We start from the raw sequence: 18,155 nt of genomic DNA, 5'->3' as shown, positions 1-18,155 counted from the left end.
GTCGTTTTCATTATAGTCTACGTCGACGAGCTGCTCATCGTCGGCGACGACAAGCACACAGCGCCCGTGATCAAGGCACTCCTCGCCAAGTTCAAGAGGACGCAGCTCGGCGACGTTCGCTACCTCCTCGGTGTCAAGATCGACTATGTACCCGCCGTCTGGTTCTCTCAGCGTCGGTTTACTCAAGAGATCATCGCCAAGTATGACAACATCGACAAGAACCCGTCGTTGGTGCCGCAGACACCCGGTGCCGAGAAGTCATGCGACTTGACGACATCAAAGCCGCAGACGAAGCTCGACAAGGCGGCGCGCCCGTACCGCAACCTCGTTGGTGCCTTGCAGTACCTCATCACGGGCTCCCGCCTCGAGCTCCGCAACGCGGTGCGCACGCTGTCTAAGTACCTCAACTGCCACACGTCCGAGCATTGGGCCATGGCCATGCACGTGGTCCGGTACCTCGTGGGCACGCTCGACTTTGGGCTCGTGTACAACATTGAGGAAGCGAGGACGTACGACGGCCTCTCGATCGAGTCGTGGGCCGATTCCGTTTGGGCCAACGACACGAAGGACTGCAAATTGATCACGGGCTACATCACGAAGCTCTACGGCCAGTCGATCTCGGCCAAGAGCTCCAAGCAAGACACCGTTGGTACAAGCTCGTGTCATTCGGAGACAATCGCGGCCAGTACGGCTGCGCGCGACGTCATGTGGCTTGGGCAGCTCCTCGAAGAGTGCTCGCTACTGCACACGAGCTCAACGATGCTCATTGACAACCACGGCTCGATCTCGCAGTGTCAATGTCCAGGCTCGCACAAGCGCTCCAAGCACATCATGGTACTCCACCTGGTGTGTCGCGAGTACGTGGAATTGAACGGCTTGTCGAGCCGCGCGGTTCCAAGCGCGCAGAACCAAGCCGACGTCTTCACCATGGCCGTGACCATCCCCAAGCTTCTCGAGTTCCGCAGTGCGATCGGCATTGTCAAGGAGGCGTTGGCCGAAGCGCAAGCGGACAAGGGCTCGACGCGCGCGACCACCAAGCGCATCAAGCCCGGTCACGAGGTCCAGTTCGAGCCCAAGCCGAGCTACGAGCTCGACGTCCTCAACGCGGGCGATGAAGATGATGCCGACGATGTCGACTGCCTCAATTGTGATGACAACGTCGTCGATGATGATGATGGTGACGATGAAGACGCACCAGCGACCAAGAGTCGTACGGAGGCGCGCGCCGCAGCCAAAAGGCCGGCGGCCACAACAACGATTCCAGATCGTCAGGATGTGCAAGAGCTTTCTCTGCCGCGGTAGAAGGACGGTGCCCAGGGTGCTACGTTGAGACGTGGGCACCAGTGTGCGGCTATAACGCGACGTCGTTACGGGGCCAAGAAGAAGCGCGCGGACAAGACGGGCAGCTAGGTCGAAGAAGAGCCCTCCGTTGAAGACGGGAAGATATGAGACTGCACCGCTACATCGGGGCTGATCGAATCTTCAACGATCGGATGTATCTGTATAAGTGTAATGTATGGTTGAGATGGACCTGTCGATGCAAACGAATGCATGTCTTGTCTTTTTTGAATGACCTTAATGAAGATCGTCTGCCCGTATCGGTCAGAGCAACTGCAACGTCCCAGAAATGGAGGCATCAACAAGAAGTTTAGCAATGCGATATCAAGCATCGATTACAAACAAGAAATGCAAACATAGCCTAGGTAAACCTTTTAGCGATCAAGGCCATTTAGAGAAAGACAAGATATGCATTCGTTTTCATCGACAGGTCCAGCTGAACCCGCTAGTCTTTGGCTCGACTCTGCAGCTGATCGACAATCTCTTGGGCCGATGGACGCTGCGACGGGTTGTACGCGATGCAGCGAGAAATGAGGTCGCGGAGCCACGGCGCACACGTGGTACTGAGACTCGGCTGCAGCTTTCCATCGCGCACGTCGCCTCGAAACGTGCAGTCGTCAATGTCCTGCGTCGCGTACGGCAGCTGAAGCGTCTCCAACTCGATCAAAATGATCCCAAACGAGTAAATGTCCGCCTTGTCCGTATGCGTCTGGCCTTTCCGGAGCATCTCGGGGGCCGTCCAGAACGGCATGCCACCATTACGCGTTGGTGACGATGGCGCAGTCGACGCCGAGAACGCAAGTCCGAGACCACCGACTTTGATGTAGTTGGTGGTCGAGAGAAGGATGTTGGAGCTCTTGAGGTCGCGGTGGCGCAGACCTTGGCGATGGAGATCGGCGAGGCCATTGGCCACGACCCACGCAACATCGAGCAGAGAGTAGTCGACCTCAAGCGAGAGATGCTCGCGCTTCTTGTCGAGGTACATGCGGAGGTTGCCGACGTCCATGACCTCAAAGACGAGCTTGGGTGCTGGCGTGTCTTGATCGGCGACCGCCAAAAGCCGCATGAGGTACGGCGAGTCGCAGCTAGATTGCGATATGAGGAGCAGTCCGTAGGTAAGAAGATTGAAGACACGAACCGCAGCAGAGCCTCAAGTTCGTGCACGAGACTCTGTGCGTGGGACGGAAAGAGCGCCGTTTTGATGGCGACCGTCGAACCGGCGAACGTGCCTTGGTAGACCATGTTGCCTTTGCTTTCGCCGAGCGCAATATGCCGGTCGACGATGAGATCTGCGGAAGCAACCTAGTTGAAACCAATCTGTCGTACAACTTGCAGACGAATGCAGATTTGCATACATAGCGCGGCCGCTGACGCATCGCGCGGTGCAGGTTGTGCGTCATCGACAAGTCAAGTCTCTTGATGGCGAGAAGAAGCGCCGTCTCCGAGGACTACGCGATGTGATATAAGAAGGGGCAGACTGAATACATTTCTACCTTGTTGCGGCGATAGACATCAATGGCACTATGAGCAAGCAGCAGGTTCAGACTGACATGCTGGCCACTTTGAACGGCCAAGTGGAGCAGACTGTCGCCCGTCTACAATACCGATGACGTCGCATCCTTCGTGTAGCGACATGGGTTGTACATCGCTCTTGATAGCGTTGGGGTTGGCGTTGGCGCCAAGTAGCGTCTGCAGCTGCTGTACGTTGCCTGTTTCGATGGCGCGCAACAGGTCGTTGGCGGCAGATGCCACTGGATCCGCTGTCTTGGGCGGTGGCGGCGACAGACCTTTCTTGGTCCGAAACACCTCGAGAATCGCTGGGTGCGCTAGCTCTTGCGCTACCTGCCACTGTGTCTTGTGTTCCTACACCATTCTCGTTCAGAGACGACTCGACGAGGCGACGAGAGAAAGCAACGTTGTTCTGAACGTCAACGGCTGCACCCGCGTCCAGAAGCCGCTCGACGACGCGGGGATGCTCATGCACGACGGCAACATGCAGCGACGTGTCTTTTGTCTAGGTCCAACATGTCATATTGTGTAGAGCCCCAGCAGACCGTACGTTGGTCACAGCCTTGATGTCGGCCTTGGCGGTGACAAGTTGTTGGACCACCGACGCATGTCCGTTGGCTGCGGCAACGTACAGAGGTGTCGCCCCGGTCTAGCAGGTGGGGTTTGAAAGATGGTGGTGAAGAATTGAATCGCTTACACTGTCGCGTGGGTTGAGCTCGATGGCGGAGCTGGCAAGAAGGAGTGCGACAATGGCTTCCGACCCGTGCGCCGCCGCCACATGCAAAAGGCTGCTGTCGTCCTACCTCATGCGATGAGCATGCGAGTGTATATAGTGAGAGACAGACTTGGATGTGGGCCTTGGCGTTGACCTTCAGAAACGAGATGCCGACGCCGGCCTTGGCCGATGACGTCGGGGACAGCGCAGGACCGCGCTACCCATACGTTCTTCGATCTTGTTTGAATGGCAGAAGTGATTTGCATACCTCGTACCGTGCGTTTGGGTCCGCGCCATTGCGCAAAAGCTCGGTCACTCGGGTCGCATCGTTGTTGAAGACGGCTTGCGAAAGGGTCGGCTTGTTAACAGCAGCCGCCTCCTCGAGAGCGGCCGCGATAGCTGCGTGCCCGGCGGCCCCCGCTGCCATCCGCGGTGTCGTATTATCCTATGATTCAGGACAGTCTAACGAGGTGGTCATTTACGCTCTACGTTGTTTCCGACGGACGGGTTGGCGTTTGCCCTCAGAAGCTGCTTGACAATGCTTGCATGACCTCCTTGAGCGGCGAGAAAGAGCGGTGATTCACCCTCCTACGCTTCCTATAGTTAATTCCGCGCGAGTCTGCCATTGTGTGTACACTGTTGCGCGCATTCACGGTGGCGCCAGCAGCTAGCAGCAATGACACGACACTCTCATGGCCGTTGCCGACGGCCAGGTGCAATGGCGTCCATTGATCCTACGGCAACCATAAGGTAGCTAGCGCATTGAGCATAAGGAGGAGGTACTTTTTTTTGTGCGTCCACAACTGCCCCGGCAGCCAAGAGCATTTTAATGATGCTACTGTTGCCTTTACGCGCCGCCAAGTGAAGTGGCGTCCAGAGGTTCTACGCAAGTCGACATTTGATTGCATGACAATTCGATACAAAGATGACGCGCACGCTGTCACTCGCCGTCGCGGTGGCGCCAGCGGCGAGCAAAGCCGCAACAATGGTCGGGTTGTCATTCTTGGTCGCCTCGTGCAAGGGTGTCGACTCACGCTATATACAGCGATGAACAACCTATGGAGGCATAGAGCTGCGTACCGCATCCCGGGCGTTGACATTGGCGCCGGCCGCGAGCAGCAGCGGCACAACACCCTCTTGCGTGTTGCAGACCGCCAAGTGCAGTGGTGTCCACTTGTCCTACGTCCCAAACCTTGGAGATATTCTATACTATAGTGACAATGTCGTACACTTTTCTGCGCGTCAATCTTTGCCCCAGCAGCCAAGAGCTTCTCGACGGCGCTTACATTGCCGTGTCGAGCGGCCAAGTGCAGCGGGGTCCATTGCGTCTATGTAGACGTGTCTACATCTCACACTCGCACTGCATCAATGACTCGACATACGCTATTGGAGACGTTGACGAGCGCACCGGCCGCGAGAAGCAGCTGAACGATGTGCGCATGTCCGTTCTTGGTCGCGCCGTGCAGAGGTGTCGTCTTTGTCTAGTGACAAAGTGTCCATATCAACATCGTGTAGACCAGAACGAGATGCATCAAGTAGTGTACGTTGTCGAGTGCGTGAATGTTGATCATGGGGCGAGCCAAGAGTGCCGTCACGAGCGGCGCCGAGCCATTCGTTGCTGCAATGTGCAGCGGCGTGATCCCGTCCTGCACAAAAATTGTACACTAGAACCGGACACATGTCATGGTAAACCTCCTCATTGGTCTCCGAATCGGCATTCGACAAGGTGTATCGCCCCGTCACGGGCTCGATGATGCGCAGAGGGGTCAAGCCCGGCTATCGAAACCCATGAAAAAGGGAAGACTCGACCGCGGAGTCGAGTGCATGTACCTTGTAGTGAGCGTTGCTATTCACGCCTTCTTGGAGCAGTCGCAGCGCTGTAGTCGCGTCGTTCATTACGAGGGCCTTGAACAGCTGGACGAGCGCGTCCATTGCCTTGTCCAAGAGCTTGACAACCGCCGCGTGTCCATTCTGGTGAGCAATTGTCCGAGGCGTCTCGTGCCTCTACCGACGACCCTTCAATGTGACGACACGTATCGTTTATGTGTTGCCAACCAAGTTGGTCTGCATCGGACTCGCATCTGCCTTGAGAAGCACTTCGACGATCGTGACGTGGCCGTAAGCGGCCGCAATATGCAGCGCCGAGGTCTCGTCCTAGCCACTTCAAGATGAGCTACCTCCTACAATGGTGCATAGGTGGAATGACCTTGCCAATGCGCGCGTTCACTTTGGCGCCACCTTGCACAAGACCGAGTACCTCGTCCCGCTTGCCCGCTTTCGCGGCCTCGTACAGTGCCACATCCTGTGTACGCGGTGTGCGTTCTCATTGAAAAATATGTCGAATAGTGCGTACACTCATGTGGCGTCTTCGCTGCAGTTGACGAGTCGATGTGGGCGCGAATGGTTGCGGTATCGGTGCGGTTGAAACCGTAACCTGTTTTAAGGGATCCTCGATACTTGTGTTTCGAGCAGAGATGGCGAGTAAGTGGGCTTTGAATAGCTTTGTCCCACTCAGAGTTCACTCACTCTGAGTGGGTGCCGATTCACTCAGCGGGTGCCTGATTTTTCCAATTGTCGTAGCAATGCATGGCTGGGGGAGAGGAAGGAAATACCAAAGCAGCGGAGGAACCGTCACCATATCGTCCAACACCAGCATCACTACGACCGCCGACGCTTACTGCAATTACCGGCAAGTCGTCGTGGGTTTAGAAGCATTTTGGTAAGCTCGAGGAGGTCGCTTACACCATCGTCGTGTGCCGCTTGTGCCACAGGTCGAAGCTACCACTCCGCGGTTGCCCCGGCGAACTCATCGAATGCGCCCCGCCACATGAAGAGCATTTCAACTGAAGTATCGCACGCGCCCTTCGAGGGATGCTTACAGTTGAAGTGCAGACACTTCGTAAGTCAGCTGCTCATATCGTGGTGACGCGCTTTGATGGTACCGATGCCAACGTCAATGGGAAAGAGAAGAAAGGGCCAGCACCTACGGGGCTCGAACCCCGCACCTCTTGCATGTGAAGCAGAAATCCACCGACTGGACAAAAGGTGGTCGACTAAGTGCCATCTGCATCTTGACAGTCTGACTTTCGGTGATGTATGCACACCGTATGCTGGCCACAGTTTTCTGACATTCAAAAAAGAATGTGGTATGGTATCTTGCATTTTGAGGCTAGCAACAACAATGGCAGTCGGCGCCGACGATGTGGCCCGCGGGCAACAGCTGCTCTCAACAACGCTCGACAACCGCGTGGCGGACGTCGCTTACCTCCTTCGTGCTGGCGTGAGCCCGCACTGGCAGTCTTGGGTACGGCTCCATCATAGTCGTAGCCAACTCACAAACTCATGCAGCAAAATGCGACGCCGCTCTTTCTGGCTGCCATGCTTTGCCACACCGCAATCGCGCAGCTTCTCGTGCGTGCCAACGCTGATATCGACGAGACGCCACTGGTAGAAAATGCCTCTTGCAGGGCGGCGTACGTACAAGGACGATTGGCGTAGGCGAGCATACCGCCGACCGCCTTCTTGTCGCTGACGCATGAGGGGCGCGAGTCGCTGCGCGCCGACTCGACTGCCAGCGCGCGCTGCGTATGCAATACCATCGATACCCGCGCAGTATCATGCATGGTAGGATGGCCCAACACCGCTCTTTGTCGCTGTGCAGAACGCAGTCGACGTCGACGAAGAACGCAACGCTGAAACGTTGTACAGTGTAGCAGATTCTTCCCAAAATCTGGTGCAAAGGGTCCGACGTCCGAGCCATCTGGACCAGCATTGCGGTACGAGCCCTTGCGCAATCGGATATTTTCCACGTCGCCTTTGCAGGCGGCGGACGAAGCGGCTCGCAAATCGGCTCGCAAGTCGTCTCGCGACATCTTCGTAGTTGTGCAGGGTCCATACGGCCTGCGACCTCCAGAAGTACGTCCGCGTCCGTTCGGTGGCAAGTGGAGCAACACGCACGCTGTAGAATACACCTTCGAGCGTCTCATCGCACCTTTGCGCGCTATGCCGCCACTACCCAAGCCGGTGGTGCCTGTCCAGCCTCGACCAGCAAAAGGAGACGACACCAACCCCGCATTGCGCGCGTCTGTCAGGCCAGCCACGCGGTATACATTATACGACATGAGCTCGGATTGAAACACCACATAGCACGATATCTGGGCAACACCAGCCCACGCATTCGGCCGCGAGGCCAGATGCGATCAAAACCATTTTTCAACCCCCACCGAATTCGAGCCCCGAGACGCCAGACGCGGCACCACATCAAGCAACTCGGAGCATTGGAACGATCGCGCGCCACTTTGAACTTGACATCGCAGTGCTAAACGGTGATACACTGTTCAAGTGCAGCGCTCCAGGTGCTGACGGCATCGGCATCATCAATAACTCGGAAGGCGAGGCCGTCAAAAGTGCCGGTATGTCGATGCGACCCGAGCGTCTTTGGACTCGATGTCGTGGTGCTCGACGCGGTTGAAGTGGTAGATGTTGCCAAAAATGAAGATCGGACGAGAGCGACGGTGTACGAGTGCAAACGAAGCTTGACAATCCATCGTGATGGCCCCATCAAGCTCGCCAAAAGTATCCAAGGCCATAAAGACCAGTACGTTTTGCTGGAATTGTCGACGATGTCGAGAATGCTACGCAAGATGCAAGGAGACGTGTCGCGGAGCGCAGCTTGTGGCGTCTCTGCGCTCTACTGGTCCGTGCCGCGGACGGTCAAGGTGGACGACGAGTGCCACCCATCTGTCGTCCAGTTCATCGCGGGCTTGGCGCTGCAAGTGTCCAACAAGACGCCACTGCCTTTGGTCGCGCCGACTGCAAGAGAAGCAACGACGGCCTAGGTTGCTTTCACCGCGTCGTCCACCACGTCGCGGCGAAAGAGACGATGTCCAAGGACTTGAGGAGGACATCAGGGTCACTTGATTCGCGGCGAGCCTCTGCCAGAAGGCCGTGTACTGTACGTCTTGGAGGCGCATTCGTGCTACCAAGATGTCTGTCTTACGCCTCGACGTGCGCCGGGGGGAGACTGCGTTTACGGATAAAAATTGCATGGAAGCCAAAGCGTGCAGGAGGACCATGACCGGGTACTCCAAAACAACCACTACACGCATTTGGTACTTGATTTTCACATTGCACATGAGTTGTTGTGACGCGATACTGTCTTAAGTGCATTGGTGGTTGCCGCCGAGGTTCAAACATAAACGTGTTTCTCCTGGACGTTTAGTGGTACCAGCTCAACCCACACGGAAGCTGCTTTTAACCGAGCGGTATGATTCCTGCTTCCGCCTCCCGAGGTCGCCGGTTCGATTCCCGACACGCCGATGCTTACTATCCGGGCATCCCCCCATCCGGACACGAATGTCACTGTAGACGGGCACCATAATAAGCAAACGCCCGACGTGGTCAACAAGGGACGAAAGGAAAACGCGCGATGAAACGGTACATCGATAGAGGGTGGCTCGGCCAAAGTCGCCGTGTGGTACACATCCCACTGCGTTGCCGCCCAAGGTGAACATCTCGACGAAGGTCAATGCCTTCTCCAAGCGGGGGCGACGTCAACCAACGACATGACGGCGTGCGTCTTGATATTTTCTACCTAGCAACACATCGTTCTCACTGTAGACAACTCCGCTCAACGAAGCCGCTGCCAACAGACACGCAGCTGCCGCGGAGGCGCTGTTGGCTGCTGGCGCCAATCCCTTTCAATCCAACGACGTACAACGATAGTGTCCACTGAAGACGGTCACCATAATAAGGCCACGCTCGGCAAGTGCCACAATGGAAGAAGCAAGATGAAAACGGCATATGCCGGTAACTCGTGCCTACCGGATATTAGGTTGGAGGTAGGACGACCCTAGAAATAGGACCCTTAATCCGTAAAATAACGAGAACACTCATTTCAACAACAACGATAGTGTCCGAGCCGTATCTTATCTGGATCATGATGTGTAAGCCTCGGGACATTGCCGAGAAGAACGGTCGTGCTTCCATCGTTGCTGTCCTGGACAAGGCTATGGACAATCTCGTACAACTCGTCATGGCACTGTACACGAACGACACCACTAAATCGTTACTTCTGTAATGTCCAGTCGACCGAGTGGCAAGTGACGTTGCCGAAGACGTGGGCCGATCCGACAAGTGATGCGGATGTACTGACGGTACACAGCTCCTTCTTGGAATAAAACATTATAACCTACGCATCCTCTTAGGACGGATTCACGCCACTGCACATTGCTTCAATCGTGGGCTCGACAGAGCTCGTCGCACTGCTGTTAGCGCATCCTCGAATTGTCCTTGACGCCGTCGACAACGTAGGAATACTACTTCACCACAGAGCAGATAGTTTGTGTCTAGTCCACGTGGAAACAAATGTCGCTGCATTGGGCGACAGTGAATAATCATGCGGGTGTTGTCGCACTGCTTTTGGCTGCAAAGGCCAACGTACACGCGCAATCCAAGGTACACTAGTACCTTGGCTTTACGGTTATACAATACATATACATACAAGTAGGATGAGGAGACCCCTTGCACTTGGCTGCACAAAAGGTCACGACAGCGTCGTCGCAAAGCTGCTGGCTGCTAACACCACGGTTGACTGCTGCGACAAAGTAAACCAATTGATTTCCATACTGCCACTTCGAATCGTCATGAGTCATGATGATTCGAAGTGGTAGAGTGGAACCAATTGTCATGAATCATGGCTATTGTTGTAGGATGATTGGACGCCCTTGCTCATTGCTGCACACGATGGTTACGACCGTGTCGTCTCAATGCTGCTGGCTGCGAACGCCAAAGTGCATGCACAATCCAAGGTGATGTATCGCATTCCATGGTAAAACGCTATAAAGAGCGTCACTTAGAGTGGAGAGACGGCAATCTTTTTAGCAGCCAAGAAAGGGCATCTTGAACTTGTGAAGCGTTTGCTGGCCGCCGACGCCAACCCAAACATTCCCAACCATGTATACTCGTGTTCAAATCCACTTGGAATTCAGCTTTTTCGAGTCTCACGTAGGACAACGAGACACCCTACGAGATTGCTCGGATTAATGGGTACAAAGAAGTTATGGCCGTGCTCTATGAAGCTGTCAACCCTGGAAGGTGTCACATCGTGCCCCTCGTGTGTCTTGAAGTATCATTCATGGACAACTAGATGTCCATTGCGGACGCTGTTTTGACGGAAAACACAGAAGCCGTTGACGGACTACTCCGTTGTGGGGTCGATCCCAGCATCCGATACGAGGCACGCCACTCTCCCTAGATGCATCACCTCACTCACTGACCTGAGTGCGTCGAGTAGCCACCTGCCGCGCCCGACACTGCCGGCATCGGGGTTTCATTTCTCTTGGTCAAGGCCAACGCTCACATCAACGTATTTTAGCAGCAGTCACGACGACACTTTTGACTTTAAATCGCTGTGAATCTAGGACGGGAGCTATCTCCTGCACGTGGCAGCTGCTCATGGCTCGGACGCCATCGTCCAACGTCTTCTCGACCAACCACGCATCAAGGTCGATGCTATCGACAACGTAATCCTGCATGTGTCTACCTTTCTATCTGACGATTATATCCGTCTTGTCGTAGACGAGATCAACGCCGCTGTATGGGGCTGCCGCCCACGGACATCTTATGTCGTGCAACAGCTTCTTCGCGCCAACGCAGACGTGACGCTGGCCACAGAGGTCCCTTCTAGCGTTCACTGTCCACTATAAATCCAACAACACGGTGTAGACACAACAGACACCGCTGCATGCGGCCGTCGCCGCTGGGCATCCCAGCGTGGTCGAGGTGCTTTTGGACGCCGGCGCCAGCGTGGACTGCAAGAACAACGTTCGTTGCAGCTTACTGTTGTATCGCGCTGCTTTCTCTAAATGATGGTTGTAGGACCACAAGACGCCGTTCATGCTGGCCATCGAGCTCGAGAACGAAGAGCTCCTTGCTCTTTTCCGAGCACGAATGGACACCTCCGAGACCAACGACGCGCCGGACACGGCCTCCGACGCAGTCTTTGACTTGGATGAATTTTATGTGCCCGACACAACCACAGAGCAGTTGGTTCAGAGTGTCGTTTCCGACGAAGTCTCGGACGCTGCCTTTGACGCTGATGGCTCCGACACCAGCACCGAGGAGCTGATTCAGAGCGTTGTTTCGGGCGACGTCCAGAGACGACAGTCGCTTCTTCGAGCGAATGCGGATCCCTACACCATTCAGGCCAAGGTGTGCAGTACACTATTCTCTGCTGTTTAGTATTCATACAACTATTTTAGACGGGTGACAGTCTCTTGCACATCGCGATCCAACATGAGCAAGACTCGATTGTCGACGTGCTTCTTCAATCTCGTGCTATCAACTTTGAGATGCGCAACTTGGTTTCAAGAGACTACAATTGCCTCTAGCTAGGTATCAACAGTATGTGTTTACGTAGACGATGGAGACCGCCCTTGTTGTCACCATCAAGCAGCACCACGTGCACGTGGCCCAAAAACTCTACTACGCCATGCCGACGACGCATTATGTACCACCACCTCACTTGACTGGAGGACAGATCGCAAGAAGCATATGTTTAGGTGTCCGCTGACGAGATTCGAGATTGAGGTCGACCGTAGCGTCGCGCTGGGCGATGGCAACTCCTGTATTGTCTACAAGGGGACGTTCAAGGACACGACGGTTGCCGTCAAGACGGCAATCTACCCGTCGCATGCTCCAGGTCTGCGCGACGAAATCGCAGCACTTCAGCGGTACACTGGTTCTAGTAACGAATCCTTCTTACGAGGCCGATTGGCTTAGTTGTGGGTCACCGTACCTCATGCGGCTTTTGGCGGTCGCCGACCAAGATACGCCAGCGCCCAAGCTCGTCTTTGAGGTCATGGACGTCGGCAACCTCCGCATGTACCTCGACGAGAAGCGCGAGCATCTCTCGCTTGAGGTCGACTACTCTCTGCTCGATGTTGCGTGGGTCGTGGCGAATGGCCTCGCCGATCTCCATCGCCAAGGTCTGCGCCACCGCGACCTCAAGAGCTCCAACATCCTTCTCTCGACCACCAACTACATCAAAGTCAGTGGTCTCGGACTTGCGTTCACGGCGTCGACTGCGCCATCGTCACCGACGCGTAATGGTGGCATGCCGTTCTGGACGGCCCCCGAGATGCTCCGGAAAGGCCAGACACATACGGACAAGGCGGACATTTACTCGTTTGGGATCATTTTGATCGAGTTGGAGACGCTGCAGCTGCCGTACGCGACGCAGGACATTGACGACTGCACGTTTCGAGGCGACGTGCGCGACGGAAAGCTGCAGCCGAGTCTCAGTACCACGTGTGCGCCGTGGCTCCGTGACCTCATTTCTCGCTGCATCGCGTACAACCCGTCGCAGCGTCCATCGGCCCAAGAGATCGTCGATGTGCTGCACGACAAAGCCGAGTAGGCAATTGCGCATCCGTCGGTCAATCCAGATATATATTTTATTTTTTACCCCATGAGCCCCGTGACGTTTACTTCTATTCGATTGTACCAGTAGTAGACTATTGTTTCCATCCAAAATCGTAGTTTTGTGGAGACCGGAATCGGAAACATGCTACAAAGTCGTGCAAACTACTAAGATTCAAGTTACGATTCAAAGATTTCTTCGAGCAAAATGTGCAAATTGATGTTGCCGAGGTGGCCCGACTTGAACTGCCGAATCGCACGCAGAAACAACACAATGCTCTGAAACACATTGGTTTTACCCTATTCCACCATAAATACGTTAGTCTATACCCAACGGTACGATATAAAAGGACATACCGGGAGGATCTCGCGCACTTGGCCGTTGGCAATGACCTTGAAATTGGGCGGCGACGGCTGGCTGTAGTAGATGAGAAACATGCCGCGGATGCTCGCCGACTTGGTCGGCGGCACGGGTGCATAGTGTGCGCGACGGAACGGACGGTCATTGTCCGAGACCGCCGGCAAGACATCATCCAGCATGGCGCAGAAGAGGTTCATGATGAGCTCCGCGTCTGTCGGCAAGTTGGCCTCCTTGGTCCACGCCTTGCCTACGCCCTTCATCAATATTCGCTTATCAAAAACGATTGAAGGGGTACCCTTCCAGGCACCGCCGCTGTCCCAACGGTACTGGCCCAGAAATCCATCTTCTGCGAGCGTCCGGAGCCGCTGGATGCAGTACGCCTTGCTGTACTCTTCCTTGACGTCAAAGTACTTCATAAACTATTTAAAACAAGATAGTATGAGACATGAACCACATCCAAAAGACAATAGTGTACCGTTTCGTATTCGCGCAACAAGTGGACGTTCGGCCGGGTCTTGGAGACGAAGAGCGGGTCGGCGCGACAGGCGTTGAGGAGGTCGTGGAGCGCAATCTGGTGGAATGTTGTCGGCTCGGTCGCGCCCGGCATGACGACGCTCAGGAGCGGCTGGACGGTAATCTCGCACAAGAGCATCTCGCGGCGCAAGCCACACGCCACGAGCTCGTCGACGTTCTGGAGAAAGCTCACGAGGACGTCCTGGAGGTGCTGGGCGAGGACTTGGCGGAGGCGGTCGCAGATGTCGCCCATCTGCCGCGGCTTGAGCCGGCACTCGGCGAGCACTTCAAGCGCCTTCTCCATGTGCGGTGCACTCGAAAGCGCTGACTCGAGCTCCTTACGCACCGGCGGCTTCATCGTCGGCTTCATAACTGCATACGCCTGCGAGTAGAGGCCGTTGGGGTTGATCGCCGACGACATTTCCATGCCAAAACCAAAGTTCAAGTGCGCTTCTTCCACCAGGTCGGCGCTCGACGCAGGCGTTTGGAACGCGCGAAGCTCGGCGTTCGTCGAGATGGTCGCTGGCGTCGAGGTCTTTACAATGTGCGTGCCATAGACGATGCCAGGCGCCTTGGTCTCGGTCGTCGGCAGCGCGAGGCCCTCGGGCGCCATAAAGCCTACACGTTGCATGCGCTCGCGTCGCTAGAGCACGCGGCGATGCGTACCTTTGCGTTGGCGCAGGCCATCGGCCGCCGGTGACGATGTGTCCTTCTTGGCCCCGGCCGGCGACGATTGCTACAGCAGACGACGCCTGTATGAGAATCTCGCCGCGTGGACGCCCGTCGTACCGTCGCTTCCAGCACAAGTGTCGAGAGGCGCTGGAGAGCAAAGTACGCGCTGCGGCCAGAGATGGCCAAGCAGATGAGCGCCATGAGGTAGCCTACAGGCGCATCGTCATGGGCGACGGCGAGGCGATGGGCGAGGCGATCTACCTGGCAGCAAGACGAAGAGGACGACGGGCACGGAGCGCGCGCCGAGGGCGCCGAGGAGGTAGAGAAGGGCCATGCTCACTAGTAAGGCGACGGCGCCGCGGAAGGATGAGAACTGCGCATGCTGGCGCTTCCAGTACGCGTCGGCCTGCCGCGCCTCCAACGCGCTCGTCGAGGCCATGCTCAAGCTCAAAAACCACGAATACAGCGACTGGCACACGATTGGTCAAAATACAATACGGCTACTATTCAAATGTTTCGAAGATATACAAATGACAAGGTATTTAAATGCGTAACTTAAATCCTGATAAATCACACATGGCAGGGATTGGACAAAACTATTTTGATAGTGACGCGCGATTGGTTCATTTTTGTATTTGCTTGGCGTTGTGGGCGAGGTGTGCAAGAAGCAGCAGCGAAATGCGACGAGCCGCACGACAATTGTGTTGCAGTACACCAGATACATGTAGAGGGTTTCCTGCTGGCAAGTGCTAACGTAAGACTCGACAATGAGGCCCAAATATGCTACCGCTACCCACGGCGAGAATGTTCAACGTTTGAAAGAAGATCTATCAGGCCAGAATTTGCCGACGGGCACCGCCACCATGAGCGGCCACCGTGCACCCGGGAACAATGCATCTCGCAAATTTGCCGCATCTTGCCTGCAACATTGCAGAGTTGTGCATATGCGTAGTATTAGTTTGGATTGTTTTTATAGAGACCTCGTATTTTGCGATGCATCGAGAAGCGATCATTTTTCTGGCGTGAAACTAGAGCTCACAAAGACTGTATTTTACAGTCTCCCGACCCTACGTGGCAGCACCAAAGATGACAACGCGCGCAAGGTCCTCTCGATTCGCTCTCTGTTCGATCGTGTCAGCGTTTGTGGTTCGAAAATCTTTGGCGCTAGCCAACGCAAGAGAGAGGAAGCCTGGCGTCATTCCAATCTCCAGGCACGATTGCGTCGTCTTGAAGCCACTGCGTGACGAGCGCGTGCTGGTATCCCCGCTGAACCATCATCAATCTCGCCCGCGGCTCGCATGGTCACCCTGGAGAATGTTGGTCCTTACGTCCGACCTTGCACCAGCCAGCGTGTTACCGATACCACGCCCATGTCCCTTGTGCTGTTAGAGAGGATACTGCACATTTACCTATTTCAATATGTACAATATTGTCCATGAACTCGCGTCGGTTGCTTTGACAGTCCTTTCCCATCGCTCCGTCCCACGAGAGCTAATAAAACGCAACTTTGCACCGCACCACTTGAAACGAGTATGCAGCGGCGCAAGGTGGCTCGGCGCTGTCCATATTTTCCAAGAGATTCTATGCCTTATGTCCGCATAACCGTGGTATCCCAATAGGCTATAGAATACACAGCATTGTACTGTCTTTATATAGCCGAGGCGATGTTCTTGAGGCACGTACTGTCGTGTGGACACTGGGCGGTATCAAGCCGTCGGAAACGTTGCGTGTGACTAGTCATCGCATCGCTATCCGGTAACGAGGTCTCCGGATACAAAAGATATGTGTATCGAGCCAGGTCATTTTCGAAAAGTAACCGCAGGCACGAGGTCGATTGCCGCAGCAGCATGCTCGAGACCACACCGCAGCGCTCGGTGGCCGTTGACAACAACGCGCAGCACGAGCTGCCGCCCAAGCACCTCGCCGACCTGCGCCGCAGCCCATCCCGCCGCTCGCCTCGGCGCAGCGACGCCAGCATGGCTGCGACTGGCGACACGTCGAGCACCCTTCGCCGCGAGTTTGCCCAGTCGCTGGATAAGATGACAGCGCTGCAAGCCTCGATCGGCGCGTCCATGCAGGAGGCCCACGACGCAGAGGTGCGCGAGCTCAGCCAGCGGCTCCAGGCGCTGCGCTCGAGCCACACGACCGACAAGGCCGCCTTTGCCTCTCTCTTGACAGCGCTCTCCAAGACGGCGACCGACATCCAGGCGCAGCTCCACCAGCTTACGCATCACGAAGCCAAGCGCGATGCGTGGGACCAGCGCGTCGCCGCCAAGCTCCAATTTGCCGAGACGACGATCAAGCTCAACGTCGGCGGGCGGTACTTTGAGACGGCCAAGGCCAACCTGCTCCGACAGCCCGAAACGTACTTTACAGCGATGCTCGCAAGCGACCTCTGGGCTCCCCGTGCCGACGGTACCGCCCTTGGTCTCTTGTATCTTGATGCTGAACGGCGCGTCCTAGGTGCGTACTTTATTGATGCGGACCCGGCGGTTTTTGAGCACATCATGGTCCATCTGCGCGGCGACGAGATGGCATTTGACGCCATGTCGCATGCGATGGCCTACCGCGTCCTCGGCATGCTCGACTACTTTGGCGTTGACATTGCTCTCTGGCAGCTGCCGGTGCCTGCGTCGGCCGTGGACCTCAGCCTCGAGCGCCGTCGGTTTGACCTTGCCTCGACCTCGTGGCAGCCCGTGCACGTGCGCGGCGAGTATCCCTCGGTTCGGTACTCGGTGCAACTCATTGAGCGCTCGACGCTCTGCTCGCGGCGCCCGCCCGTGGATGCCAACCGCGGCCTCCGACGCAGCTCGATTGCAAGCAGCAGTAAGCCGCCGTTTTCGCTGCGCATTGGCTTTAGCAGCACGACCGAGCCAAGTGGTTGGGGCACGGAGTTTCAAGGCGAAGCTTTTGAAGCCGGCGACGTGCTCACGGTCGTCTTTCACAAGCCGTCGAGCACGGTGCAGTACCTTTTGAATGGCACCGACGTGCCAAGCTGGACGACGACCAAAGGCGTCGCGTGGGGCTCCGGTCTCCTCTTTCCCTGCGTCGTGACCAACCTGCCGCTGCTTCAAATGGCCCTTGTATGAGTAATATACTGTCTGTGAATATCAAGTGTGTTGTGGCCAGTGGTTGATGTCGCACCACGTACATTTTCTGATAGTATCAACTTGATACATATCGTACATTTATCCTGGTAGGAACGTTTACGTGGTGTACCAGCATCCCAGGGGATTAATTCGGCGTGTCGTGTCTCAATCCGGCCAACCCATTGGCTATAATTCCAGATTTGCTGACCAATAAAACTGCGTTTCATTGGTCTCAGCCAATCGCATCGCCCGGAACGTGTCCTGTCAAGTGCGATTTGGTAGTCCCTGTTAAGTGCTGTTACATAATTCACATTATACTCAATTTTGTATACAATAAGTACGACGCACTTATCCGAAGTACATTTATAAGTGCGTCGAAGCCGCACCTAATAGAGCCTCCGAGCGCGCGTCGATTTCGGGACAGCGGAAGCGCGCGAAGTAGATTCGACAGCTAAATATCCGGACAGCGGAAGCGCGCGGAAACGAACGTCATGGCAAGGACGCCCTCTAGTACCATGGAGCCTCATGGGAAGCAGGT

The 18,155-nt window shown here is 55.7% G+C and overlaps 4 protein-coding genes and 1 pseudogene across 5 annotated transcripts; 2 read left to right on the top strand and 3 right to left on the bottom strand.

The window, feature by feature from the left end:
* Nucleotides 1-1,783: 1,783 nt before the first annotated feature.
* On the bottom strand, nucleotides 1,784-5,921 carry SPRG_04248 (TKL protein kinase; the record flags this gene model as incomplete). Its single annotated transcript, XM_012342848.1, has 17 exons — nucleotides 1,784-2,423; nucleotides 2,477-2,640; nucleotides 2,694-2,786; nucleotides 2,832-2,933; nucleotides 3,254-3,352; nucleotides 3,398-3,496; nucleotides 4,052-4,150; nucleotides 4,198-4,296; nucleotides 4,346-4,444; nucleotides 4,499-4,597; nucleotides 4,643-4,741; nucleotides 4,792-4,890; nucleotides 4,945-5,043; nucleotides 5,107-5,208; nucleotides 5,618-5,716; nucleotides 5,769-5,864; nucleotides 5,916-5,921. 17 exons carry the CDS (start codon nucleotides 5,919-5,921, stop codon nucleotides 1,784-1,786), a joined length of 2,193 nt encoding a protein of 730 aa, XP_012198238.1.
* Nucleotides 5,922-6,540: 619 nt separating this feature from the next.
* On the bottom strand, nucleotides 6,541-6,611 carry SPRG_30040 (annotated as a pseudogene). Its single transcript has one exon. The product of its transcript is annotated as a tRNA-OTHER (tRNA).
* A 132-nt stretch (nucleotides 6,612-6,743) lies between these two features.
* SPRG_04247 (hypothetical protein) lies at nucleotides 6,744-7,526 on the top strand (the record flags this gene model as incomplete). The annotated part of the gene is made up of 5 exons (XM_012342847.1): nucleotides 6,744-6,866; nucleotides 6,911-7,009; nucleotides 7,061-7,147; nucleotides 7,191-7,264; nucleotides 7,451-7,526. 5 exons carry the CDS (start codon nucleotides 6,744-6,746, stop codon nucleotides 7,524-7,526), a joined length of 459 nt encoding a protein of 152 aa, XP_012198237.1.
* Nucleotides 7,527-13,140: 5,614 nt separating this feature from the next.
* On the bottom strand, nucleotides 13,141-15,006 carry SPRG_04246 (hypothetical protein). The gene is made up of 7 exons (XM_012342846.1): nucleotides 14,790-15,006; nucleotides 14,646-14,737; nucleotides 14,523-14,592; nucleotides 13,819-14,474; nucleotides 13,639-13,762; nucleotides 13,340-13,590; nucleotides 13,141-13,282 (listed from the first exon to the last, which is right to left on the bottom strand). The coding sequence occupies exons 1-7, from the start codon at nucleotides 14,965-14,967 to the stop codon at nucleotides 13,163-13,165; spliced, it is 1,491 nt and encodes a 496-aa protein (XP_012198236.1). The 5' UTR covers nucleotides 14,968-15,006; the 3' UTR covers nucleotides 13,141-13,162.
* A 1,339-nt stretch (nucleotides 15,007-16,345) lies between these two features.
* On the top strand, nucleotides 16,346-17,647 carry SPRG_04245 (hypothetical protein). The gene is made up of 2 exons (XM_012342845.1): nucleotides 16,346-16,943; nucleotides 16,992-17,647. The coding sequence occupies exons 1-2, from the start codon at nucleotides 16,376-16,378 to the stop codon at nucleotides 17,615-17,617; spliced, it is 1,194 nt and encodes a 397-aa protein (XP_012198235.1). The 5' UTR covers nucleotides 16,346-16,375; the 3' UTR covers nucleotides 17,618-17,647.
* The last annotated feature ends 508 nt before the right edge of the window (nucleotides 17,648-18,155 follow it).

The sequence above is a fragment of the Saprolegnia parasitica genome (genome assembly GCF_000151545.1).
Source record: "Saprolegnia parasitica CBS 223.65 unplaced genomic scaffold supercont2.11, whole genome shotgun sequence".
NCBI lineage: Eukaryota > Oomycota > Saprolegniomycetes > Saprolegniales > Saprolegniaceae > Saprolegnia > Saprolegnia parasitica.
The sequence above is the reverse complement of the archived record's forward strand: the minus strand, read 5'-3'. Positions and strand labels throughout refer to the sequence as shown.

Excerpts from the sequence above, each read along its gene's own strand:
- SPRG_04246 (XM_012342846.1), bottom strand. The coding sequence starts at position 14,967 with ATGGCCTCGACGAGCGCGTTGGAGGCGCGGCAGGCCGACGCGTACTGG. Across the intron at positions 14,475-14,522 it reads TGGCCTGCGCCAACGCAAAG|GCTTTATGGCGCCCGAGGGC; the intron begins GTACGCATCGCC and ends TGCAACGTGTAG. Across the intron at positions 13,283-13,339 it reads AAGTGCGCGAGATCCTCCCG|GGTAAAACCAATGTGTTTCA; the intron begins GTATGTCCTTTT and ends ATGGTGGAATAG.
- SPRG_04245 (XM_012342845.1), top strand. The coding sequence starts at position 16,376 with ATGCTCGAGACCACACCGCAGCGCTCGGTGGCCGTTGACAACAACGCG. Across the intron at positions 16,944-16,991 it reads CTGGGCTCCCCGTGCCGACG|GTGCGTACTTTATTGATGCG; the intron begins GTACCGCCCTTG and ends GGCGCGTCCTAG.